Source organism: Ambystoma mexicanum, chromosome 2p (genome assembly GCF_040938575.1).
Source record: "Ambystoma mexicanum isolate Mex_15411 chromosome 2p, UKY_AmexF1_1, whole genome shotgun sequence".
Classification (NCBI taxonomy): Eukaryota; Metazoa; Chordata; class Amphibia; order Caudata; family Ambystomatidae; genus Ambystoma; species Ambystoma mexicanum.
In genome coordinates, this window is record NC_090923.1 from 163171985 (window position 1) to 163199633 (window position 27649).

General features: G+C 42.3%; 1 protein-coding gene across 3 annotated transcripts in view; it reads left to right on the forward strand.

Annotated features, from left to right (window-relative positions):
- Nucleotides 1-27649, forward strand: part of FGD5 (FYVE, RhoGEF and PH domain containing 5) — a 640152-nt gene that overhangs the window by 374084 nt on the left and 238419 nt on the right. For all 3 annotated transcript variants that reach the window (XM_069643415.1, XM_069643418.1, XM_069643416.1), the window contains exons 4-5: nucleotides 14680-14738; nucleotides 14836-14866. In XM_069643415.1, the coding sequence (XP_069499516.1) occupies nucleotides 14680-14738; nucleotides 14836-14866 (90 nt within the window). The remainder of the gene's footprint in view (nucleotides 1-14679; nucleotides 14739-14835; nucleotides 14867-27649) is intronic.

A 27649-nucleotide genomic window follows, 5' to 3' on the forward strand; every position in this document is an offset into this window, starting at 1 on the left:
TCCAAATACTCGGCACAAACCTTGTGCTGCTAGTCCATGGTCTGATATGTTTGCGATGCATGAACTGATCAGCCTTAATGGGCTTTGTCCTGGGGATGAGCAGAAAGCATTCACACGAATTAGCGGGAAGAGCGCCTCTACTCTGGATTATGTGTTTGGAAATAGCACTGGACTTCAATGGGTTCTGGATATGGGGATAGTAGTGTGCGAAAAGAGTTTTCACCTACCACTGTGCGTACTGCTCAAAACTATGTGCAAGCCAAATAATGAGACAACACATGATGAGCGTGGCGACATATTCTTGAACAAAGGTAGCAACCGTATTCAAGGGCATCCAGCAAATTTAGCTACGGGTAAAGTTGCTACTGAACAATTAATACTGGGATTTGTTGAGCTTTGCCAAGGTTCCTTGAATATTGGAAATTAGATAAGTGTGGCCTTTTCAGCTATGATAGAACTAATTAAGAATACTGTGGCCGTCAAACGAGATTATAAAACACCACTGGAACGAACAAACACTAAATAGACGGAATGACTTTGATCCTAAGATCAATCTTGCCAAAAAACGCTCTGGGACACTATCTCTACATGACTCTCTCACCACATGGATCTATGGTGCTGTTGAGGTAAATAAATAAATTAGAGCAGCTAAAATGCTGTATAGACGATGGCTGCAACAACACAAAAAAAGCTGTGAAAATGAGCGATGGTTGACTATAGCCCATTTAGCAACGTCCGACAACACAGTAGCAATATGGCAAATAATACGAGCCAGTAAAAAGAGTGACGTCCCAATTAATTGTGTGCCTGGTGAAATCTGGGTTGAACACATAATGAATACTTTAAGTGCTGGTGATGATGATACAGCAGTAATGGCAATCCCTGATACCCCATTGGATATGCAAAGCAAATACCTCAGACATAAGAGAAATAATTGAAAAGCTAAACAGTTCAAGAGCATGTGGCCCCGGTGGGATAAATAACGGTCTAATAAAGCTGTCAGCTGAGATGTGGGCAGAAGCTTCATGGCTACTCTACACGGAAATTGGGAAGCCTGGAATACTCCCGGTAACATGGAGAGCCACATTCTGCCTGTATAAAAGAAGAACCAGAGCAGCGAATTACCGACTATTAGCCATGTTGGATATTCCTGCAAATGTTTTTGCATGAATGCTCCTAGGTGAACTAGATACTTGGATAAATGAAAATGTTATTTTAAGCAAGTACCAAACTGGTTTTAGAGTAAAATCCAGGACAACTAATTATGTACTTACACTAGTTTCCTCAATTGACTATGTGTGGTTATACAGAGAAATCAAAGTGTATGGTGCCTTCATAGACTTCAGTGCCGCTTTTGAAACAGTCATAAGAAACAATCTTGGTGGAAATTAATGATATGAAAAATCCCTTTGGGCCTCATGAGAATGCTAATTCTTCTCCATTCTGAGACCAGTGTGAAAGTACGACTGAATGCTTTTGGTAAACTCTCCGTATGCATCCCTACTGGCAGAGGTGTCAAGCAGGAATGCATTGTTTCTGTCACACTATTTAACTTCTGCTTGGCTGACCTCACAATGTCTTTTCAATCAAATATGTCATGTCCTGTTAAAGTTGCCACACAGCGCATAAATTGGTTGGGACACGCAGACGATCTGTTGCCATTGGATTATACACCCAAAGGACTACAAAGCTTGACTAATGGTCTTGGTGATTTTGCTAAACAGATTGGCCTCAGGATCAACATTGAAAAGTACAAGATAATGGTATTCACGGGTAATCGCAAAAAAATGGTGAATATGAGCTGGTCTCTAGATGAGGAAAAACTTGAACGTGTATACTCCTACAATTATCTGGGTCTCATAGTAGATGATAAACTTAATTGGAGGTTGCATTGGGAGAAAACCAAGTTTAAATGCTGGAGTTTGGTTGGGGCATTAAGCGCATTAATTGGGAGTGAAAACAGTCTTACTCCTGTACTCAATGAAAATAGTACCTGTTCTTACTTATGGAATTGAGCTATGGGGGCATAGTTTTCTACTAGAGCTAAAAAGATTTGAAGCCAAAATGTTATGTAGGCTGTTTCATATGCCGCAGTCTGTACCCGTGGAATTCTTTTACCTTGAGTTCGAATTAACCTGCATCTCTCGTATTGTTGTTAACAGATCTTTCATGTGTTCAGTAGGTCTTATGACACGGAATAATAGTACAATTATGGTTGACTATGCCAAAGCCTTCTTGGGCCTAGACAATTAGATATGGATTGGCGTAATGGGGGAAAATATTTACCATCTTAAATAAATGGAATAGTGGATGTGATTTTGCCATGTATGCGATTAACACTAAGTGGATAAAATATTGCCTCAAAAAGAAACTCACCTCATTTGACCGGGACAATGATGTGGTACAACTATCTAGTAAGTCCAACAGTGGACCCTTCATTCAGTTCATAGATACTTCAAATAGCCCTCCCAAATACATCACTGCCTTCCCAGACTCGTGGGTGGTGAGACAAAACATTCTGTGAAAGTCTTAGAGGTTGAAGGCGCGAGGAAAGGCATTGCACACACTTCGCGGAACTGCCGGCTGTGTGGAGAAAACACAATCGAATCAATAGAGTACATCCTGACAAGATGCAATAGCCTTAGTCATATCAGAAATTGAATATTGAAATCTTACAATAATTGTTTATTTGTGAGGACCACCTATTGTTGTGGCAAATGTTAGTGGATGGCAACGATCAGAATTTTATTTATTTTATGGTCAAATTTTATTTGAAATGCGTTGAGATATTTGCAAGATATGAATTGTGAACTGATAGTGGATCTAATTGACATTTCTTTATCTCATTGGTTATTTGTTTTAATGTAGGCCTATGGAATTGAAATTGTAATTTTAATGTTCATGTGTTAATAGTCTATTTATGTATATATGCATCTTATGTAAGTATTTTATAGATTGTCATATTGTTTTAATATTGTATATACAAAGCATACGTGCTGTATGTATATTAAAGTGGGATTGAAAAATAAAAATTAAACAAATTCGGTCTTTTTCGACGCAGGATTTATTGTGGCGACCATATCACTGGACAGGCTTATTATTATCCTCTCGTGACTCAACATAGCCCCAGTGCATTCAATGCTCGCATGCCTCTAGCTCTCGCCTCGTCTTCACGACGACATAGGATCCTGGGCTGGGTCTCATCCTCGCTGATGCTGGGAGGATCCAAAAACTCTTGCTAGCTTAGCCTGTCCTCGATTCTACATGTTTTCTCTCCTCTACAGCATACTTATGACTCCCGTGCCAATAGCCAAAGATGGCCTTTTCCTTTCCTCTCTAACACACTTTCCTTCTGGCCATTGTGCTGTGAGCAGTGTCACCTGACCATGATCAAGGAAAACTTCAGATTCCATGCTCTGTTTGATGTTTTTGAGAGTACTTCTTCACAATGGTCACATTTTCTTACTCTTCAGCTAAACATTTAGGCAAAATATGCATTTGTTGATAATGCTGCACCCGGGTCAGGTGTAACTGGTTTTCATTTTTAGTGATGCTTGTAAAAGTTAAAGTGAACATTCAACGAGAAGAAGAATTTAGCAAGCATCTATTCATTTGGTTATTGAGTAGAAGGGTTAGCAAAACCATACAAGTACCTGGTTGATCACTTGAAAAACCAGCCGTGCAGGAGATACCTTGATTCCAATAATAGAAACTTGATCTTTCAGCCTCCTTCGAAAATTGTTAACATATACTGGTCTCAGTTTTGAATCCTGGGCCCAAGCGTATGGAATAATCTCCCACCAGCCCTATGGGACATCACCTGCCCCACACGCTTTAAAAAAGCTATTTAAACATTTCTCTGCAACAAAGGTAATGAGTAGCTAAGGACCAGAGGAGGAAACCAGGAAATATCTTGGTTTCTTCCTCCGTTCCTTTATGTGTCATTGTGTTGGTCTGGTCCTTGTCTTTGCGAGCACCCTGAGGTGGTTTGGATCAATTTGACCTAAAACATTTGACCTAATCACATTTGTTTGAATTAATTTGACCTTTTTGTTTGGTATTAAATGTGGGGGGAGACCCCCACAACCAACCCCGAATCTATTCCCTTACCCACCCCATACATATATTTAAATAAATGTGACCGAAAAAAGGTCAAAGAAATTCGATCAAATGTTTTAGATGAAATGTTTTTAGGTCAATTACGCTACTAGCCCCTGGAGGCCTTTGGGCGTGTCGCGCTATACAAGAAACAAACTAAACTGAACTAAAGGATAGCGATATACAAAGTGTAATTATCATAATGCATTATTTATAAACACAGTTGAATTTCATATTCCAAGGTAACACATACCATATTGTAAAGAGCGTTTAAGAAGTACCTGTAATTTCATTATGATCCCAAATCGCACCAGATCTACGCCACAAGAGAGATTGCGATAACTCCTTTGCTCATTATTCTTATAAAATGCGATAAGACATAAGTAAGCGGGAGATGTCTTTAACATCAATCCGATGCGGTCAATAGGGTCCATCCTCTTTCTTAATTCCAAACCAGGCCCTTGGTAGTCCTTATACAGGCAGTAAACCCCATTAACAATAAAATAAATAAGGTTTAGTTGGCAAATAAGGAAGGTCATGAAGCATAATATGTTTATTAGTAAAGTGCACAGTCTCCCATAGGTATCTTGATGGCGATAACGGGTTTATATTGGTACCAACTTCAGTGGTACTTATTGTATCAGCCTCAGAAGGATGAAGGGCAGAGTGGCTTGTTGGGATTCAAACTTGTGACCATGATGTCAATCACAGATCATTATAGTGGACGCATTAGTCCATTGAACCACACACCCGGGTGGGGGTACAATGGAGGTAACCTGGCTCTTACTGGAGTAAAGCTTGACCTGAGTCGTTCATAATGTATATCCATCTATAGTGTACTTGGATTCTGCACCGTGGAAATATACTGGATTTGTGCAAACTAGGAATAGACAAAGTGTCAAAATTGGGCTATACTGTGGTGTGTGAAACTGGGAATGTACAACTGAGATTGTATAACTGGCAACATACAGGGGTTTTGCTAAGTGGAAGAATACCAGGAATGTCAAACTGGTATACACTGGGGAGTGGCAAACTGGTATACACTGGGGAGTGGCAAACTGGTATACACTGGGGAGTGGCAAACTGGGAATATACATATAAAATGTTTATAACTAGGAATATTCCGAGATTGTGTAAACAAAGCACACCATTATTTTGCAAACTAGGAATATACTTGAACTATAGCTGAGAGTATATTGGGATTCTATGAACTATGCAAAGGTCAAGCTACGTGCCTACAGGGATTACAGGTCTGAGAGTATACTGGGATTGTGCAGCAGTGAAACGGGAGTTTAATGGAACTGTGTAATCATATACTGGGTGGAGTCTGGAATAGTGCATGCTGATATACTGAACACAATGAGAACATTTTAGAAATATTGGGGTTGCAGATTTGGAATATAGTGTCATGGTGCACACTTGGAATTGTCTAGGGCTGCCATACTGGTAGGTTACTAGAATCATACACACTGTGCACTTATTCTAAATGTCACGGTAATTGTCCACACTGGGATATACAGGGATTTCGCAAATCGAGTACCCTGCAATTGGCTAACCGTAAACTGGGAGTACCCTGTGGTTTTGCAACCTTGATGTGAAACCACTACTACACTAGGATTGAGTATATCTCAGGGCATGCATGGATTGCTTAAGTACGAGTATACTAGTGTCAAAGTGGGAATTTCATGGGGTTGTCAAACTAGAAGTATACCGGCATTGTGCAAACTGGAAACGTACTAAGATTATAGAACTTTGAGTTCACTTGAATTGTGCTCGCCTGGAGCATTCTGGGATTTTGAGACATAACGCAAAATGGGAATATAATGCATTTGAAAACACTGGATTTCTACTGTGATTGTGCAAAATGGAAATGTTTTAGGTATGTGTCAACTGGGACTGTCAAACAGGGAATATACTGGGATGCCAATCATGGGCCAGATTATCAAAGTTTTTCACTTTAGCAAAAAAAGCGGAGCAAATTAATATAGCACCGATTTCACTGCTTGGATAATTGGGAATGGAGAAAAAAGGTTTAACCCCAATTTGTATTATCTAACAATGTTTTCACAAGGCTTAAAATGAACCGGACTACTTTACATACCATGCTTGATGAGTAACATGAAATCAAACGTAGTAAATAGATTACTTTTTTGTTATGCAGAATATATAGTACTGTAAGCAGTACAATTTATTTTTTCCGTAGTGAAAAGGTTTTTAGATAATACGGATTGTGACAAAACCTGTTTGCTCCATTTTGTTTAATCAAAGCATTTGCTCCCTTTTTAAAACAGATGCAAATGTTAGATAATCTGTCCCCATATGGGGAATATATGGAGATATGAGCAAACTGGAATTATATTGGTATTGCCAATTTAGTACCTCATTATTAAAAGTGTGCCGCCTGCACAAAATCCCATTGTGCCATTTGCTCTTTAAAGTATGCAGTTTTGTATTACAGAAAGTGGTTAATTAATGACACTTCTAATACTGAATGCATGCCCGCTTCCTTTGCAGGTGTGCGTTCAATAGGGGCTTTATCTCATTTTCATGGGAGTATGTCCCCACACAAGTTGTATGTGAACATGGCTCATAGAAATAAACCAAGTATATGGGAAATCACACCCAGTGAAAGTGCATGAACTGGTATGTGGCGCACATGCACTATACACCCAAAAAGTTCCCATAAAAAGGTTCAACGGAAGCCACTACGGACGCACAGAGGGACCATTTTACCCCAGTAAATATGTCCGCTTTATTGAGGGCCACAGCTAATCTGCAGAATTTAACTAATGCTGCACTGCCTATTTGTGAAGCTGAAGCTTTGTTAATGAACCCCCTCAAATTATATTGGAATTTTGCATATTCGAAATATGCACGCATTTTGCAAATTGTGAATATGCAGGAATTGTTTTACAGTGTATTGAGATTCTCAAAACTAGATCATAAAATGGTGAATATACCGAAATTGTCCAATAGAAATGTACTTGGACTTTGAAAAGTGGGAATACATTGGGATTTTGGAATTTAGAGTATATTGGAGTTGCTAAACTTTGAATACAGCTAGGTTGTCAAACTGGGAGTTTTCTGGGTAATCTGCACGAATACATTATGTAAAGTATCTCAAACTGGGAATGTACTGGAGTTGTCAAACCTGGTACATATATGAATTGCTAATCTGGGAATATACCAGCATTTTGCACTCTGGAAACATACTGGAGTTTTGAAAACTGGAGTATACTGGGGTTGTTAAACTGGCACAGTCGATCACTCTATTCTGCTTTCCTCTCTCTCTTGTCTTGGCTTTCAGGGCTCCATCCTGAACTGGCTGTGCTCTTATTTCACTGATCGTACCTTTTCTGTTTCTTGGCCAGGTCAATCTTCTTCTGTCTTTCCCCTCTCTCACAGTGTTTACCAATTTTTGGTGCTCGGTCCTCTTCTCTTCTCTCTCTATACCCCTCTTGGTACAGTCATTTCTTCGCACAGTTTATTTTACCATCTTTATAGGGACGATGCCCATATACTAATTTCTTTCTCTTCGTTTTCTGATTCTATTCACTCATCCCCCTCTGCCTGTCTTCAATTCTATGTTGTCTTTCTCTTTCCATATTTCCTCTATCACCCTTTTACGCCATTTCCAAATGTATAACATCCGTAATGCCCACTGGTTCCTTACTTTCCATGCTTCCAAACTTCTTATATCTTCTCTTGTTTTTTCTCACCTGTTTTACTGTTCTAGGTTACTCTTTGGTCTTCCTGCTTACCATCTTGCTCCTCTTAGATCTATTTTTTCTTCTTCTATCTGTATCTTCTGATCTCTCTCTCTCTCCTCTGCACACTATTTCAACCTATGTTCGTCATTCTACAATGGCTGTCCTTTAATATCCGACTCCTTTTCATTTTCTTATGCCCTGTGTTTAAATGTCTCTATGGCCTGGCCCCTCCTTATCTTCATTCCCTTGTCTCTTTCTACTCTCCCCTGCTCTCTCTTTGTTCACAATCTCTTTTTATACTTGTAATCCCCTGGCCTCACTGTGCCCAATACTGCTTTCGTTCCTTTTCCCTTTTGGCCCCCAAGCACTGGAATGCCCCCCCCCCCTCCGTCTTCTCTCTCTTTCTCCTCTATTTCTCCCTCTATAAATCTCGGCTTAAAGACTATCTTCTCGCTCCATGACTGATATGCCGATGTTTTATTTTGACATTTATTTTCTACGTAAAGCACTTAGGCGCTATTGCAATTAAAAAATGAAATGACAAATTACAGAGGATGAATTAGAAGAGAACGCCCAGTTACTGGCTTGAGCCAGGAGAGAAAGAGAGAGAGATGGTCAAGCCTGGCTGTGCACTTGCACCCTTGACCCAGAAAGTAAGAACAGTAATACCTTGAACGTGCGGATACTGTGCTTGGCAAGAGGCCTGACAATAGTGACTGCAGTCTTACAATCCACCCAGGACATATGGGGAAAAAATGGCCTGGCAATGGCTAGACCAAAACATTGAGGTGGTGCCCGTGGCTCTTTACCATACCTTAAGCCCACAAAGGCCACCCTTTGTCACAAACACAAAAGAAATGAAATGGTGCACTTAAACTTTCAGGAAAATGTGAGATACTTTTGTGATCAACCCACAGTGATACAACCCTGGACATCAATCGTTCTATCGACTAGGGAACCTAGGCTAAGGATCATGGCCCAATGCTGTTGTTGTTTTTTATTGTATGCTTTAAAGAATGGACCTAGCTTGCAGGTATCGGAGTGCTGGACAGAGTGTGGGTAGCTTGTGTTTGGGCAGGCATCTTTTAACAGTACTGCAGTACTATGAGTTGAGATCTGTGCGTCGGTATCTGGGTCCATTAGGATTAGTCTTTGGTCAGGTTTTGTTGAAAAAGCCACGTTTTGAGAGATTTGTAAAAAAGATTGATTTTATATTTGTAAATGGCTTATTCTTTATCATATTGCTATATTGCTACTATTTTGTTTGTTTGAAGCTTATTTTATATATGTGTTTAGTTATCAATATGTGTAAAGTTTATTAAATAGACTGTATCACATTAATTAAATAAATAAATAAATAAAAATAAAAATTGAGAATTGTGGGGGAATTCCGCAGCGATACAGGATTGAGTTCCAGAAGTGGGTGCGTGACAAGAGAAGGATTGTTTGTGCATCATCTCTTTGCAGACGAGTTGTGATTCAAGCCACTTGGTCGATTTCCTGCACAAGGAGCGTGTGCCACCACATATGTGGAGCTCAGCGCTACGCACGCTGGTGTGCTGCTCGTGACTGCCTTGCAGATGATACATGCAGTCTTGAGCAGTATCCTGGCCTGGAGAAGAAGCCAATGTAGTTTTGCAAAGGATGGGGGTGATTCAATCAAATCTTGTAATAAGACAGGCTGCAGCATGGTGGACTGCTTTGGGGGGAGACAAGTGAGCAGCTGAGAGCACCGTCTGCAAGGCCATAAAGGCCTGCACTTGGTCCGGAAGCCCTGCAGAGGTATGAAGGGTTTGATTTGGTGGAGATTTGGAGCCATACTGTTGGGCCGTTTGAGCTATGTGTTTCTGGATGGACAGGCTTCTGTCAATGATAAATGGCTACATTAAGAATTTGTATCACTCATACCTGAATTTGTATTGCTCCTGAACGTATGCACTCCTATAATTGAGCATTTCCATACACATTTAGCTACACCTTATATGACCCTATAGGACTCACTCCAACCCATGTGTAATGTAGAAATGAACTGCAGTTGTCGCACAATTATTTGCTCTCAAGTCCTCTATTGATTCCCTTTGCCTTTAGTAGAGTATAGCCAGTTTGTTCAACTGGGTACTGACTGTCAAATTAGGGGTTTAGTGCCTCATGTAAACTGTGAACCTCCAAGTTATAGCTCACTGGCATTGTGCAGAGAGGCCATAGCGCCTTATTATGAGTTCAGAGGTGTTGTGAAAAGGTGGCAGTAATTTGGTTACCGCCACTGTTTTGGGTGGCAATGGAATTATAGTCACATTTTCTAAACCTCCAAATTACGAGGTTGGGATGTGGAAGTGAACTGGTGGATTCACCTCCAGCAAAAAGCTATATATGATAACATGCCATTGAAGCACTATAATATCGGCATGTGTTGGCATTCGGCCTAGTGATTTATCGCATTGCCAGGGTGCATGCTTATGAGTCAACTCTATGTGTACTAGACAACGAAGAAAGTGGATCCCTAGTTAATCCAGTCTCCATGGGCAATTTAAGGTCTATAACTGTACCCATCGTAACCATTCAATACCAAATTTGGAATAAAGTGTGGATCACTTAAAATATTTTTTGGGTGTGCGAAATGTGTATGTGGATGGGGGGTGGATGAGTGGGATGAGGAATGTGTGGAGGGAGGTACTGACAGTGTGATTCCCCCACAATAATGTCACTCTCCGAGTCTATGCGGGGAAATTAACTCTCAAAATGTTGACATTCTCTCTGATTATAATATAAGCATGGGCTTGAAAAACATTGTTTCACTGCTATCCCTAGCCAAATCTTAGCCAAATCCAACCTTAATAAACATTCTTCCCAGGCCTATCCCAGCCTCTTTCCCAAAACCCATCCCAGCCCCTCGGCCAGAGCCCATGTCTTACCAAGGCCCAGCGGGACTCGACACACATCCTATTCCGAGGCACACCCCTTCCACAAGACCTATGCATACATCAAGGCCACGCTCTGCTACTCGGCCGCTCTCCACTCCAAGGCCCGTTCCGGCCCTGAACCTAATACTGCTCTCAGGCCCATGTTTGCTCCAGTGCTCAACCCTGCACCTAATTAGTGTCTGAGTTAGGAAAGAATGGAACATGTGGCTTCAGCTAAACCTTTCCAATAAAATGAATTCATACTGTATACATGTAATTTGGCTATATGTGATCTTACCAACCATTGTGGTAAATGTCATCCTGGAAAGAATACCAAAAAACACAGATTTTTATTTTTTTATTTGGGAGGCTTCCCCCCTAAACCGTCTGCTTTTTTAACCCTTAAAATACCACCCAACTCCATCCCGACCAATTTTAACCCCTTTACCTGACTACCCTTTATTTATTTAATTAATGGCCTCTGTGTTTGCACTCTTTTTGTCCACTCTGAAATTTACCACTCTGTTTTATTTCAGATATTTTGAATGGATACCATGTAATTTATATAATGTGTTCGCCAAAGCTCTAAAGTAAGACTTCATGAGGTTGCAGGCACATCCATACAGGTTACTTTATTTTAGATGACTCAATTATGGGGCAGAGCCCCATCGAGGTCCCGCTGGAACCCACCGCCCAGGCTAACTCTCACAACTGCCTGAGCTAGAACCCTTATTCACAGACATACATACCAGGCACTCAGTAACATTCTCACAATTAATTCATACACTGAAGCGATACAGCTCTCAAGCCATAACAATTCTGTTTGTAATAGGATACAAATAAAATACAATTCTGTAGGGCTTTTCGTTCTTCTGTTTGTCTTGGTACTCCTTGGTGACTTGCAATATCCTTGTAACTTGCAGTGGCGGGCTGTTTATCCATACTCCCAAAGGAAGCGTATAAGGTTATATGAAAAGTCGCCTCGGAGTTCGGTGACCCCGGCATGGGATTTGTCTGTGGCTTTTAATATCATCATAATATACTGTTGGATTATTGCACATTACTCTATATACAATACAGCTATATTGGCTCGTAATTCATAAGAGCTGGAAATGTACATTTTATAGGACAGGGTTTATGTTGGTTTTGTATGTGAAAAGGATGGAGGAGGTTTCAAGCGGGATACTATATATTGAGTCAAACACGGTTGAATCCCATTTAGGTGTCTGTAAGCAAAGATAGAAACTATACATTAATTTTGTTAGTCACTGGATAGGTTTTTAGTGGAGACATTTTTCAGATTGTGAAACTATCGTTTTTTTTATTAGGCTGTTTTATTATTTAATGTGAAGTTACAATAAAAGAACAAAAACACAAGGTACATTGCACCTGGTTTTTTAAACGATTATGCCTGCAGGCATAGTGGGTTTCTACCGCTGCATCCTGCAGCGAACAGTGGACATCTTTGACTGTTCATGGTTATTCGTAGTTTTTTGTGTGAGGATAGGCTGCTATTAACCAAATTTGATGGATGAAATAGGTTAATAGGGCCTCTCTGCAATGTTCAGCTAACAACGCACTGCAAAGGGCAGTTCCTTGCATCATTTCTTGTATTATTCATTGAGTAGTTGTGAGGCTGAGAGAACATGAGCTGAATTGGTCCGGGTGTGGTTCAATGATGCCGATCCTTTGTACCCACTTATTTTAATCCATAATTCATGGGAATTACTGTTTTCCACAAATCATAGGAATTCCAACATTCCATTCCTCTGTTATGGGTTTTGGAGCCACCAATATTTGAACAAAATACATACTCAGGGAAAAAGTATAGTTTAGAAAGAGTTAAGATGACCCAATTCATTGCAACAAAGCCCAGGAAACTGACTGGGTGTGGGAAGTGACGTTCACCCCCCCCCCATGGAAGTGACGCATCATGTCATGCTTGAACCTATGGAATATCCCTGCTGAGAGCTCATGGACTGGGCAATATAAGGGGGATCTGAGGTAAGAAGGTCGCATGATGGAGCCTTGCATTACTGCAGTAATCATTCTGTGTAATGTTTTCCACAGTAATGCCTTGTTTGCGGCTTACGGTGGCAATGGGTAATACCACAGACATCCCCACTACCACTCCCCATGTGCACTCTTGCTGCTTTCTTGATCCCTCGCATTTTCCTCGCTCTGTGTAAATCCTCGCTGACCCTCTCCTACTATCTCCTCCACTGGCAGGGTCCCGTGATGCATTTGTTTTTCCGAGCCTGTCATGTAACGTTTCCGTGGGAATCCTGGACAAAAACTTGCCCTCCGGCGTAGCGCAAACTCTCTACCGGCACGTGTGGTCCTCCTTCCCCCTCCCCAACTCTATGCTGATGTGAAACTCCCCTTTCTCCCCCTCCTACACTTTTCTATATATGGGATTTCTATGCAGGTGTTAATCCAATGGACTCCTGTGGCATCCATCAGAATCCATTGTTCATGCCGTCCACGTGCATAATTTGCATGCAGTAATTACATTTATTCCAAAACCTAGCGGGGAAAAAAGCATAAAGACAATTTCACCTGGTTTTACTCTTCACTTAAACTCTATTTTTTAAATGTTTAAAATTACAAGCAGGGGACACAACAGCATATAAAGAATATTGTTAATGAACTCCTGAATGCATTTACTTTTTTTTGGCAAAACTATTTTTTGCCAAATTACACACTTAAGGGCTTCATTATGAGTTGGGTGGTTTTCTGGTGGTAAATCTGCTGGAATACCATCTCACGGAATTACCGTTACTGCCACTTGGTCAGGCGGATTTACTGCCGATTTCTAGTGGTGGTGGCAGTGTTATTCCCCATTCATTTGGAGTCCGTAGAATTCGATTGGGGATTTTGGTGGAAGTACTGCTGGCAGAATTACCGCCGTGGTAATTCTTCTGATTTTGCCAATTGTTCTGCGGAAGTGGGAGGATTTACCTCCAGCATGATGCTGGAGGTAAATACCCCACTCCAGGGCCATACTCGTAGCATGGAAGAGTGGGAAAAGTGGCAGTAATTCTGTTACTTCTACCTTTTCCCACACCTCCATACTCGTAATGAGGCCTAGTTTTAGCAGACATATTGAAAAGAGATCTATTTTGGGATCATCCCTTTATTCTTGTGTAAATGTACTACGAAACTACTGCAAACGTACTGCAAATTTATTGAGGAAACAGCTTGTGTCGACGTGAAAACAAGATTTTTTTTTTTTCTGGAAAGCTTCTGTTCCTGCTATGCACCGTGGGAGATATAGGCAAGTGGTTTTGTGTCAGGGGCAACCCCTTCTCCCTTGATTTTTTTAAAGAACTACTGGACGGATTTATAGCAAACCCAAAAAAGCAATAGCTGCCCGCTTTGTGCCTAATGTATTTCTTATTTGGTGCAAATATGTCCAATGGTTTTCCTACTATGGGTGTTCAATGGAAGCCCATTTTTCTCCATGGGAAAAAGACAGAGGGCCTGATTTACAAAGCGTTTTTCAATGGGATTGCGCCTTTGTAGAATTCTTTTGCAAATCATGCGCTTGGAGTAGGCCCGTGATTTCTTAATAACTTTTTAACCGTTCAACATATTTTCCCCAAAACGTCCTGTTTTGAGAGGACCATGAGAGACATTTATTGTTTGTCCAAATCCGATCAGTCAGATATACCTGTCAGTCTGTGCCTGTTTCAACTTTTTTGTTTCGGATCAGTACTAGTTTAGTACTTTGGCTTTCTGCCCCTGGACTCCATTTTACAAATCACTGCATTGAGCTTCACGCTGTCACAAAAGTTCTTGAAGCATTCAGACTGGATTTCATGAGGCTTTCATTGTAAAATGAAAGTCCAAAACTACTGATCTTGGCACCGAGGTGGCATTGGGCAGTATAGTGCCAGAGGTTCTTCTTGCATGGCACTCCATTGCATCTTCTCCAGGTTCAGGATTGTGTTCTCTCTCTCCTTTTGCAGAAAGAAGGCCAGTCCAGGGCACACATCATTGCCGAAGAGCTGCTGACATCAGAGAGAGTGTGAGTATCCAGCCGGGCACGGCTCGTCTAATGCCAAGAGTGAGATGAATCTGCCAGCCGTGGCCACACATTAATACCGTTCCATCTCTTTCCACAGCTACATGGAGCGCCTCAAGCTGCTGCACACCGTGAGTAAAGCATCTTCATTGTTGAACTGCAGTTCCTATCTACCTAGCTGTGCTTAACGAGAGAGCAGTGTCTCTTCACTCCTGCAAATCTTCTAGTGAGATTTGGGTAGGATCCTGGTTCCCACAGATTTTTCTCCAGCCTGAATCCTCCCAAATCTCCTTTAAAAGCCGTAAATCTTCAGGCAAGTTCAGGCTGATTCTTGGGAATAAATGTGCACAAATTAACTGAAATGTGTTCAGGAAGAGCGAGAACGGTTTGAAGAAAATTAGGGGACCGGAGAGGCTGGTTAAGAGGGTTTGCAAGAGGAAATGGAGTCCTGTGCATCTGTGAATGGAACCTAAGTCGGAAAGTACAATAAACTCTGCAGTAAGATATCTCAGTAGAGTAAGCCACCTACTGCAGAGAGCTATGTGTAAATTGCAGGACCCAGGTTTGAATCTGGACAAGAAGAACTCTGCCTTTCATCCTTCTGAAGTTGGTTAAACTTCTAAAACTAGCACCTCAAGACCTTCTTCTTTGCTTCTGCCTTCTCTCTTTCTCTCCCCTGCTGATTTCCTGTCTGATACTGCACTGGTCACCTGGCTACCCTCTGATCTCGGGCACAGGTCCCTGCCCGCCCAGTTGCACACCCGCACTGCCTCCCGGCAACCCTTGCACTTGGGTCTTTATCCGTACCTGCACTTTTGGACACCTGCTGTCTTCACTTAGCCTTGCACCTGCCACCTTCTGGCTTTATTGTTTTGATCCCATGTACGGCACTGCCCCCTCCCCTTTCCCCTGGCACTTTTCCACTTCCCCCTCACCTGCACTTGCATGATCTCAATGTCACTTGGCCTAGTAAAATCATTGTCTCTGTTCGCCCTCTGTTCCCCCTTCCTAGCCTCGTCGCACCTTGAAACACTTGTGTATAGGCGCTTTACAAATGCCTATCATATCATAATGAATAGTGGCCAACTCCACTGCTCACAGCGCTGGCTCGGCCTGTGACGATTATGGGCAAGAAACATCTTTCTCGGTCGAATTGCACTGGATACGTGGTCTATATGCATTTGGGAAGCAAATAAAAACTTAGTTGTATATACTTAATTTTTATCCTCTTCTTCTGCTTATTTTTCTCGCTGCCCCTCCATGCCTAATTGTTTGAGGTGACTGTTTCGCTTTCTTTATTACTTATTTGATACACGGGCAGGTAATTTGTATGCTAAGATGCCTTAGGGTCGCTGTGCCAAACTACCTCTCTCCCTGGCTGAGGTTTGGGAGGCACAATAACAATAACAAATTGCACTAACAATGTTTGTCATGATAAGAATATTTGATGTGTCTTACTGAGCAAACCACATTATCAAAACTTAGAATAGCCATGTTAATTATTTTATGATAAACGTGTATGAGGGTTGCAATCAGAAAACCCAGAACTGTTTTAATCAAAATACCAGACCCCATTCTGATGACTTTCCATACTGTCTATACACATGTATATAGTTATTATGGGACGGTAAGTAAAAATCAAAAAATAAGGTAAAAAAATAAGAAAAGGGTGTAAGAAAAGGGTAGAGGGAAGGTGAAGCAGTAGGGTAAAAGTGCGTTAAGAAATGACAAAGTTGAAAAAGAAGGCGTTTCAAACTTTTTGCTAATTTCTCAGGGTGTCATGTAAATGTATAATTCACACTTCTGACATACAACTATGTTATCATTCCAAGATTGAAAGCCTGGTACACTCATGTTGTAGTGTTTGGAAATACTTCTATTAAAAAGAGGAAGGGTACAAATAGCGCCAGTGCGGATTCCATCCTGCTTTGCATAAAATGTAAAGGAATTTATAGTTGACAAATATGTCTGAGATAAAATGGTTGTATGCTTGATTAACTAAGTACATAATGCACGCAGAACTTAGTGTTCATTTAATTCCTCACAGCATGCCCCTAACATTAAAATGTGTGTAATATTGAAGCATTTATACTGATTCAGACAGACACAGGATTTGGATGAGAGGATAAAATGGCTGCTGCAACCAGCAGATATTGAGTAAGGATAATTATGCAAATACTCAATTCACAGTGCACATACAAATATACATATATAGACCAACTATACTGCCCTGATAATCTCTAATAAGTGTTAAACCAGTACGCAGTTCTCTCTTGAGAACTGTCTGTCTTGGGTCGAAGAAGCAATGTATAAAATAGCACTGCCCTGCAAGCCAAAGTCAATTGTAAAGAGCTAAAGGCTTGCATTTGGTCAAATTAGCATACCAACAATACTTTGCTAATGTTGCTCTGACCTGGAGGTGTACTTCCAATGATGGCTGCTGGGTGGCGCTATTGCATGTATGACTTGCATCAAATGGTTTATTCTACTTACATATAGCATACACAATTGTATTATTTCCATGTGTAGATCAAGGACTTCAAACAATTATCACAATTTAGCAATATTCATGCATTTATCTTTGGGGTCGGAAGTTGGCACATCAGTTGTGCTGCAGGTGCCCAAAGTCAGACATTATGGTATGTACAATTCAACTGTAAGGGGTCAACCCTTTGCCTTCTTTTAGATGAGGCTACTTAATTTGGTACTGTAGCACAATGCAGTAGCCTCATCTGAATCCTCTTCAACCGATTTTGGAAATGTAATCCTTTTTTACAGATGATGGTCATTCCATCCATTTTGGTAGGTCCATATATCTATTCTAATGCCTGCAGAGAATTTAGGAGAGGGCAACTGGGGAGTATGAAGCCCTTTTTATAATGCCCTGGCAGCCGTCCATGAGTGCTGGTAGCGATGATGGTCAGATATTAGACTCTGCATGGCTCACAGGTCTCTCAATGGATTCAGGCCGGCACATCTGAAAATGTAGGTTTTCAGTGCAATGTATGTCACATGAACTACTGGTCCCATGATATCAAGTGTATGTAAAGGCGATAGATCACTGGCAAGCCACACTGAAGAACACACTCTCCCCATTCATTGATAACACTGAAGACAGCCAATCCCAGCTATCATTCTCTTACAAAGTGCACACACTTACATTGAGAAGCTGTCTGGGGCACTGATGCTTTACGCAACACCTAACACAACATGACATAAGTTCTTACTTTCTAAGTTAAGTAAATGGAAAGGAAACCAATGTGCATTTCCTAACTTGCATCTGGGACACTTCGGCTCCGTGACGTTAGGTTGCTAGCCAAGGGCCAGGTCCCTTTGCCTGCTAGGATTTCTGCATGTTGGTTGGTCTTGTAGCCATTGATGATAAGGAACCATTAGAACTTTCTTTCTTCCAGTGCTTGCCACATCCTAGGAATCAGGCCACAATTGCTGTTGCCCCCATGGAAGGGTTGTCGGGCTCTCTTTGTATAGAACTGCATGGATGTATGTGGGGCAGGAAATTCCCAGCACACATCTGGATCATTTGGGGATAGTGGGTGGTCATGCATCAGGTTGTACCAGGGTCACCCTAGTGCGGCACAATTTCCATTCTCAAATTTAAATGGGTTCATCTGAGCTAAGTTCAGATGCTGTGAAAAATGCAGGGAAACGGCAGCAATGAGTTGGCCTCCCATGAGTTGGCCTCCCATGAGTTGGCCTCTTATGAATGGGCCTCCCATGAGTTGGCCTCCTATGAGTTGGTTTGACATGAGTTGGCCTCCTATTAGTTGGTTTGACATGAGTTGGCCTCCTATTAGTTGGCCTCCCATGAGTTGGCATCCCATGAGTTGGCCTCCTATGAGTATGCCTCCTATTAGTTGGCATCCCATGAATTGGCTTCCTATGAGTTGGCCTACCATGAGTTGGCGTCCTATGAGTTGGCCTCCTAGGAGTTGGCCTCCCTTAAGCTGGCCTCCTATGAGTTGGTCTCCTATGAGTTGGTCTCCCATGAGTTTGCCTCCTATGAGTTTGCCTCTCATGAGTTGGCCTCCTATTAGTTGGCCTCCTATGAGTTGGTCTCCCATGAGCTGGTCTCCTATGAGTTGACCTAACATGAGTTGACCTACCATGAGGTGGACTCCTATGAGTTGGCCTCCTATGAGTTGGTCTCCTATGAGTTGGCCTACCATGAGTTGGCCTCCTATGAGCTGGCCTCCCATGGTTTGGCCTCCTATGAGTTGGCCTCCCATGAGTTATACCAGGTCAATGTAGATTCTTTAGAGACCTCTTTGCAAATCGTTTGGTCTTAGAGGCAAGGTTTTCATGTTGCTTCGACACTGAGGGAAGGAAGCAGATTATCACTGGGAGGAAAGTGGCCATATCAAACCATTTTGAATGTAACAAAGATGGTACCCTATGAGGAATTAGTACTTTATACTGCTCCATGCTCTATGTTTTGCCATTTCATAGAGGCCTATTACAGGATAAAACCTCATAGTGTGCTGACATCATTACACAGAAATCTCAGCGGTAGGCGAGTGAAATCGCAGTCTTTCACTCCTTGGTGACATTGTAGGATGGAACATGGCTTCACCATTCATCAGACAGCCCTTGCCTTTGATGAAATCATAGGAAGCTGAAAATGCCCTAGAATAAGTGTAAAAGTAGCAAACTGCATACATATCTCACAGAAGCAGTTGATAAGTAGGCCTGGGAGCTACAAAGAGGGCATGGAGTTGCCACCTCTGTCAACCCCTAATTCTGCAATCGGCTAACGTGCCTGTCCATCAGTTCTTGCTGTTACCTGCTGAAGGACATGGGAAACGCGATGCCTAAAAGAACAAATATATAAATATATATATATATATGCTTTTGTAGGGGCTCGATGATAAGAGGAGTGCTCATCTAAAAGTGGAGAGTCTCTGGATCAAACGTTGCTCAGAAAACGACAGTGGTCTGTACTGCAATGCCTATCAAATGCAGCTGCAAGATTCCCCTGTAATATCATCCAACGCCAGTTAATGCCTCATATGCGCTGCATGGGCACCGCATGTAAGGTACAGCCTCACATGTGCTGGTGCTTTTGTCATATGTCAAGCACAGCCTCAAATGCCCCTGCAATGCACCCCAATGCCAGCTGTGGGCTAACACACATGACCGTTCAGATGCCTACTCCCATGTGTAGTTGCTTAGATCATATGTCAAATGAGCTTTGCATGTCTATAATAATGTTGCCCCATGCCAAGTAATGCCTTGTGTACATGGTACCGTTATCATATGTAATATGCAGCACCACATGTGCAGGTGCTGTCATAATATGCTAAGTGCAGCCTCAAATTCCTCATGAATGTCTTCCAATTCCACTTAATGCCTCATATGTTTGGTTTAGTGGCACCCTTGCACTTTCACTTTCTGACATGATAGGTGAAATGCAGACCCAAATGCTCTAGAAATTCTGCCTGATGCCTAGATATAAATAAGGCCAGACATGCCAATCAACCATGCCTAAACCACCCACCTCTGCTCATCTGCACTCAGTTATGGGGTGGTGGCCTCTCCTTTGATGCTTGGCTCTTTCTGTGTGCACTGCATTAATAACAAACAGCTGATGTGGTGAGAGTGAAAATAGGAGGTTGGAATTCTTGTAATGTAATGTAATGGGTTATTTATAACGCACCTCATACCCAGAGGTCTCTAAGCGCTGACCAGTGATTGAACTTGCTTTGCTCCCCGTAGTCTTGCTTTCAGGACGAGCGCGTTGCCCCTGAGCTATCCTCCCGAGACTTGTCCCTTCCCTAGGAAATGGCTGAGGCTAGGAAGTGAACTGAGATCTTGCGTACCCTCAATCCGATCGTGTTTAGAGGAATCGCAATAGGATCACCAATGGTAACAAGTGAGTCATCAGGGGTAGAAACTGATGCCCCTGGCGACCAAGAAACAATGTGCCGGGGAAAGCCTCACTTTTCCTCTTTGCATGCCAAATGTCCACAGTTGAGAAGAGGACTCAGTCAATTTGAACCGCCTCAAGTTATTTTTGAAGAAACAGATGAAACCCTCCAGTGTCAATTCCCTATTGAGCTGTCGGAGTGGTTCAGGGTGCGACACTCCTAGCGCGTCGCGCGTCTTTCTCTGCGTGATAATATTGAACTATTGAGCCGGTACAGCCGACTCATACCATTGCAGTAGTTTTTGCCCATGTGTCTGGGGCATTGTATTTCTACATGAGTTATCACTTCTATTTACTGTCTACACTTGCTCACAGGAAGCTGGAAGGTGGCAAGGAAATTAAAGCTGGACTGCCCCCTAGAGGGAGGGAGGTCAAGACAGATTTAAATGCCTCTGGCCTCCTTTTCAAATAAAAAATACGAGGTAAAAAGCAATAGACTGGAATGCTACCCAGAGGACTTTCCAGTGGTTAAAAAGCATTCACTCTAGCATTTTCCTTTCTTTCATGGCTCAGAGGGTTTTGCTTGGATCTTGTAAGGAGAGAAATAGTACCTGTAAGTGGATTCCTCAAATGAAATGGGCAAATGAAGACTGCAAAAGAAAATGAAAACACTCTGGCCTCCAATACTTAAAAGCGGAAACCAATGTCCAAAGCGAGGGAGCGCTGTGAAGTAGCGGAATGCAAGATACAATAGAAAGGGGAAGTCACAGAGGGTTGAGGACTATGTAATTGAAATCAACAAGGGAAATCTAAGGAAAATGCAGACAGTCTACCGGGCCTACAATGTCCAGTGTCCAGATATCAAATGGCATGGCGGACAGGAATAGTGCCAGCTTCAACCAATCGTATGGCACAGAAAATATCAGAGCCCGCTTCCAGACCCTGCCACCCCCATTTCATGAGCGACAATGCACCCCCTGTGGGAAGCCAGAGAGGTTCCACATGCTGAGATGCACTCCCTTTCTCAACCCTATCAAATGTGTTTGTTGGCATTCCCGCATGCACAGAAAATGATTCATGGTCATTGCATCGAATTCCTTGCATATAAATGCATTTGTATCGAATTTTTTCCATCGAAAAAATGTGCCTCGAATGGATTTTTTTTTTTATTTTTTTTCAGGGCTCCCCTCACAAACCCGTTTTTTACCCTTTACAATCCACCTGAACAAAAATTAACCCTTTACCCCCTAAAAACAATAATTCGATGCACATTTTTTAAATGGAAAAAAGTTGATGGAATGGCATTCGATGGAATGGCATTAGATGCAATGACCAGATACCCAGAAAATACTTGGAAATGGCATGCATTGTTCTGGAGCCTCGACATGATGCCGGTGTCCTCTGTTGCGTTCAGTGCATGAGCAGGTGGGGCTAATCCCTGAATCCACGATTCCATTTCTGACAGTGGTAGGTGAGAGCCTAAACTGCTGGTCTGAAAGCCATCAGTGTTTCTATGATGGATATCGTGCGAGGTATACTCCATAATGAATGGGCTGAGTCCAGTTTCCTTTACCATCCTCGAGACATACTACTCTTTTTTTGTTGACTGAAAAGGCCATTTTATTGATGCAGTTGGCCACTGTTTTGGCCCCAAAATATCCCTGAAATGGCAGATACAGCCATGGTAGGCATTCGGCATCATTACGATTGTGCCATCGGGTAAAGATTCTGGAAGAAATGCTGCTAATACCGGCTCTGGAATTTTTACCGAACCTACACTCTCCGATTTTGCCGTTATGAGCAGTGAACTTCCGGCAGGCCTGACCTGACGCAAGTTCAGCCCTCTACCGGCAAGTAATTGCTGCAATCACTAGCACCGGTACTACCAGTGCCGGTGATTGCAGCAAACCCATTCCATGGAGTCCTGTGGGACACCAAGGAATGGTAACTTTCTGTTGCTACCGCCACCCATAATATCCCAGTAACACCAGGATATTGGGCACCCAGTAGCAGTAAGGTGGGTTTGCCAGTAACCCGCCAGTATTGCAGACGGGATACCGCCAACCCTCTAATGCCCCCCATTGTCCACCACTAGGTGTCTGCTTGTCTTTTAACAGTGGACAAAGCAACTGAACATGCATGCCATGTCCATTCCGCACAGAGGTGAAACAATGCCAGGCACATACGTGTTCTGGTGCACATCATAACCAGATTATTGGTGGTTAAAAGGTTAGACCTCTTGAACGGGCGAAGCGAACCGTCAAGAGTTCTGGGTTCAGCACTGAATCTCTCTTTTTATTTTGTATTTAAGTTTCTGTTTCAGCCATTTCACAAAGGCATCCACTCATAGATATATTGTTTACTTCACCTCTTATTCATATTGCAGCTTATGGAGTACTCAACTCCTGCACCGTTGCAGGATGTGCCCACTTTCCCTAAATGCATGTCGAGCTGCTGCTCATCTGCCCCTCTTTGAAACTGTGTTCCCCGAATTTGAATTTCAAGTCACTGCAAAAATCAATGTGTTTACTTCTGTGCTTCAGGCATTTCAAGAGATAGCAAATAAAGGCTCACGTTGCAGTATTTAAAGCCTGGGCCACTGTGGGAACTGGCTGAGGCTGGAACTCGTACATTTAGGTTCTTTGTGATTTCTTCACATGTTTTTCATCGAAATAGAAATCCTTGATTCTTTTTTTTAACTGAAACATTTTGCCACAAATATATGCGGTGAGAGACCCCCACAGCCCGCCACCCCTTAACACCCCTACATTAAATATTCACCTAAACCCACGCCATATGTATTTGCAGCAAATTCTATTATAAACAATTCCATGTTTTCTACCACGATGAAATCTACTGTGGCAGAAACGCCCTAACCCTACATTTACCCCATGCCCAGTTCCTGTCCACTGACCAACGCTGACTAAAGCGGTATCTGTCAAACCATCCAAAGTTCAGCCCCCTCAAAATGACCAGCACTCTTTTCCTTTCGTGTTATGCTGCTCTGTCTCACAACTCAGTAGAGTAATTCTTTAACTGTATGGCATATTATTTCTTTTAACTCCTGTACCATAAATCTTCAAATCTCCAGATTTTTTCCTGGTTTTACTCTCACCACTTGCTGCCTCCGGTGCTTGGTTTAGATGTACAATCCGCTTTTTATTTTATACCTGTTTAGAGTATTTTGTCCTTGTTTGAAGTGCAGCCCATATGTAGGCAGTGTTAGGAAATGACAGTTCATTTAATAAAGCACCGAAGGTGCAGTTCGAATGCCGATCACAGGAGAGCTCCCTTTCTTCGAAGTTGAGTGTTGAATCCTCTACACTACCATTGCTGGGGTTATGAAGCCCATATACCCTTGTGTAACTTTACCCACAGCACTGTATATGCACTGGGTTCCTGCTACAGTAACTCTACCAAATCTATATCATGAGTTGGGCGGTATTCTGGCGATAAATCCACTGTAACAATGGCCAACGGAATTACTGTTTCTGCCACTTGGTCTGCGGAATAACCACTGATTACAAGTGGCAGTGGCAGAGTTAATCCCCATTTATTGAGAGACCATTGGGCTCTATGGTGCCACTGCAGAGCTGGGGGCTGGATGCTGGTAGTGCCACTAAACTATCTCAGCATAGGCACATGTTTGGACTATAATTTTGGCACAGAGCATTTTATGAAAGTGGGGTCTGAGTCACAGACCTCTCTTTCAGAACAGAATTTCCTTTCAGATGGCACTCCAACACACCCACAAATCTTTCGAAGCCCAGGGTCTGCAAATCCTACGGATGGCTCTGCCTGCAGTGGAATTCCCATTGTACACAGACACGTTGGCGTCTGCTGCATGCCATGATTTCCTGCACAAGCCCTGATAGAACACGAGCCCAGATGTTGCTCTTACCTCGTCCTACTGCTGTGATGCTCCATGTACACGATGTCTCAACAAGGGCCCACACTTCCTTCTTCACTACCACAGATGGAACAGTGTGGCAGTGTAGAGACCATCTGGGGGACCCCAAGCCCCAGACTGAAGATTGCTTTCCACACAAGGGGGAGAAGGCATGAAGGGCACCCCCTGCGATTACTTATTACCAATTTTCTACAGAGCGCAAAGTCAGAAAGGCAGTAGATAGTCTCGTAAAATGTGAGAACTGCAGCAGAGAGTGAACCATGGCGCAAGTCAAGGGTACATGCGGGCTTAATTCAGAGGGTGGACTTAGTCGCCCCCCAGCTAAAAGAGAAACATTGGATGTCCTCTCTGAATTTATGAATTAAAGCAGACCTCTGGGATCAAACTGCAGTCGTCAGGTTTGCAGGCCGGATATTTCACCTGACCTGATCAAAATAACAAACAACTAAAGGTGAAATATCCCATTTCTGTGCTACATGCTCAAGGGAAAACATTGGTATTGGTTCTTGGAGTTTAAAACATGCACACATTTTAATGTTTTCAAAAACAATATTAGAAGAAAATATCCTGTCTTGGTTGTGTGTGTGTGTTGATTTTATGAAAGGCAGATGACATTTGTCCTGCTTATTATGGGTGGTTAAACTCAACCATCACGACATTAACAACAAATTACTGTCAAGCCAAAGTTTCGGGAAATTCAAAAGCTTCATCCAGCCTTACGGACTATTGTCCACTATTACAGCCATACCAGGTACCAAATCTGGGTAGCCCTATGAAAGTGAAGACCAACCACTATAACAATCCGACACTCAGAGATAAAAGACTCACAATGAGACGATCCCATAGAAAAGCCAGACATTTCCCTTCCATCATAAAAAGGGAACTAGCTCGGATTGCAACCAATAGTTACAAGAACTGGTTAAAAGACTTCAAACTCCAGCTCTACCAAGATGATTCTGAGCAAATGCTGAGAGTATTAAGTGGGAAACAAACGAAGGCGTTCTGGTCACTGATTGCTTAAAAAGGAGCACTAAGTGAAGATACTTTAACATCTAGTGTCCCTGAAGAAACTTGGATTTCCCACTTTTCAGCTCTTTTCGATCCATCTTCAAAAAAGACTGAACTCTACAAAGATCGAAGTACACACTGGGACATCGAACTCGATCCAGCTTGCATCGAATCCAAAATCAAAAAACTAAAATCATCTCGAGCACCTGGGCCAGATGGCTTGTCAAACATGGACTTAAAATCTGACCCTGCCAGTTGGTCCATCCTGATAGCGGAAATTTCCAAATCCTGCAGGGCATCCAGATCCATTCCATTGTCCTGGAAGACAGCTAACGTTGTGCCAATTTACAAATCAGGATATAAAAGCGATCCAAACAACTATCAACCAATAGCACTCCTTGATTGCATCGGGAAACTCTTTGGCCCTTTCCTCCTTGACAGCTTTAAGACGTGGGTGGCATCTTCAGAGGGGTGGGACAACTTCCAAAAGGGTTTTAGGAAAAATCTAAGCACCATGGCTAATATATTTACTCTTAACATCCTCAAGGCAAGAGTACAGGAAGGGGGTCCCCCTCTTTGTCTGGCTTTCATCGACTTGTCCAAAGCGTTTGACAAAGTAAATAGAGTGAAGCTATGGAGCAAACTCACCAACTGGAAATGTGCCCCCGCTATGCTAGATCCAATACAAGACCTCTATTCTGAAACATCAATGAGAGTTCGACTGAATGGCACAGGTCTACTCTCTTCATCAATTCGTACAAGCTGCGGAGTAAAACAAGGATGCCCCTTGGCACCGGCACTGTATAACGCCTATACGGGCGATTATCAACAATCCGAAAGAAATGTAAAAGCCTTCCCACCTTCTCTGGGCTCCGAAAAGATCAGTAGGCTGCTTTACGCAGATGACATTATTCTGATTGATCAAACAATGATAGGGCTCCAGAGAAAATTGGACAATTTGAACGAATATCTAAAAGAGAATGATCTGGAAAGTAATAGCCTGAAAACAAAAGTGATGTGCCTAATAAAAGCGGCTAAAAGAAAAACATCAAAGGCATGGTTCTTCAACAATGCACGTCTCGAAGAAGTTGAAACATTCAGATATTTGGGCACCATGTTTAGTAACAAGAAGAACGAATAACCAATGCAAGATTTCTTGTTCCAAAAAAATAAAACCTGAACCAACCAACTAATCATCATGGACAAAACATTTGGTCGTTTTTCAGTCAAGGCTGCAATAAACGTTTACAGGATGAAAGCGGTCCCTGCGCTCTCTTACGGTGTGGCAGCCATGCCAAATATTCCAGATTCAATTTGGCCTAAGTTGGAAGGTTTCCTTTGGAAAAAAGTACTTCGACTTCCAATCTCCACGCCATCGATCCTTATAAGAAGAGAACTTGGTTTAATCTCACTTGAAGGCACGTTATCCCTCAACAGCCTGATGTTTTACAGGGAAGTGAGACTATCTAAAGAAAAAATCTATGTATTAATTCAAGAAGAAATCGAGAAAGGTCACAACAAAACGCTCAAAGCCTGGATACATAAAAGCCAAACTCTTCTAAAAACCATAGGAAGTACGGAGGAGGAGCTTGCATTTAATCCAACAAAGATGGCAAAAAAACTGAAAGAAAATGACTGGTGTGACACACAGCTGAAAGCACTGAACTTTAAAGCTGCGGCCCACCTTCCGCCCTTCGCTCAAAAAATAAATGAGCCCATCAGTTACCTATTGAAGTTTCCTAACAAGACCTTTCGTTCGACGTTCTTGCGAGCCAGATTGAACATTTTAAAAACAAACAAGGTCTTGAGAATCCGAGGTAAATCTAGGACGGATTCCTGCTGCTTTTGTTTGGACCAAGACACGAAGGAAAGCTTAAAACATCTGATCCTCCACTGTCCTGGTACCACTGGCAAAAGAGAAATTCACCTAGGTCATTTGTACTCCAAATTTTCAAGAATGGACGAAGACTACTGGTGGTCTTTCTTGAGGAATGGGCTAAGTCGAAGACCAGTCATTGTGTTGGTAAACTTCCTGCATAGTTTGAACCTGGGCTCTCTTTCCCAACAAACGCAACCGTAAAGGACTTAGCCCAAGTCACTTCATCTGGAAAA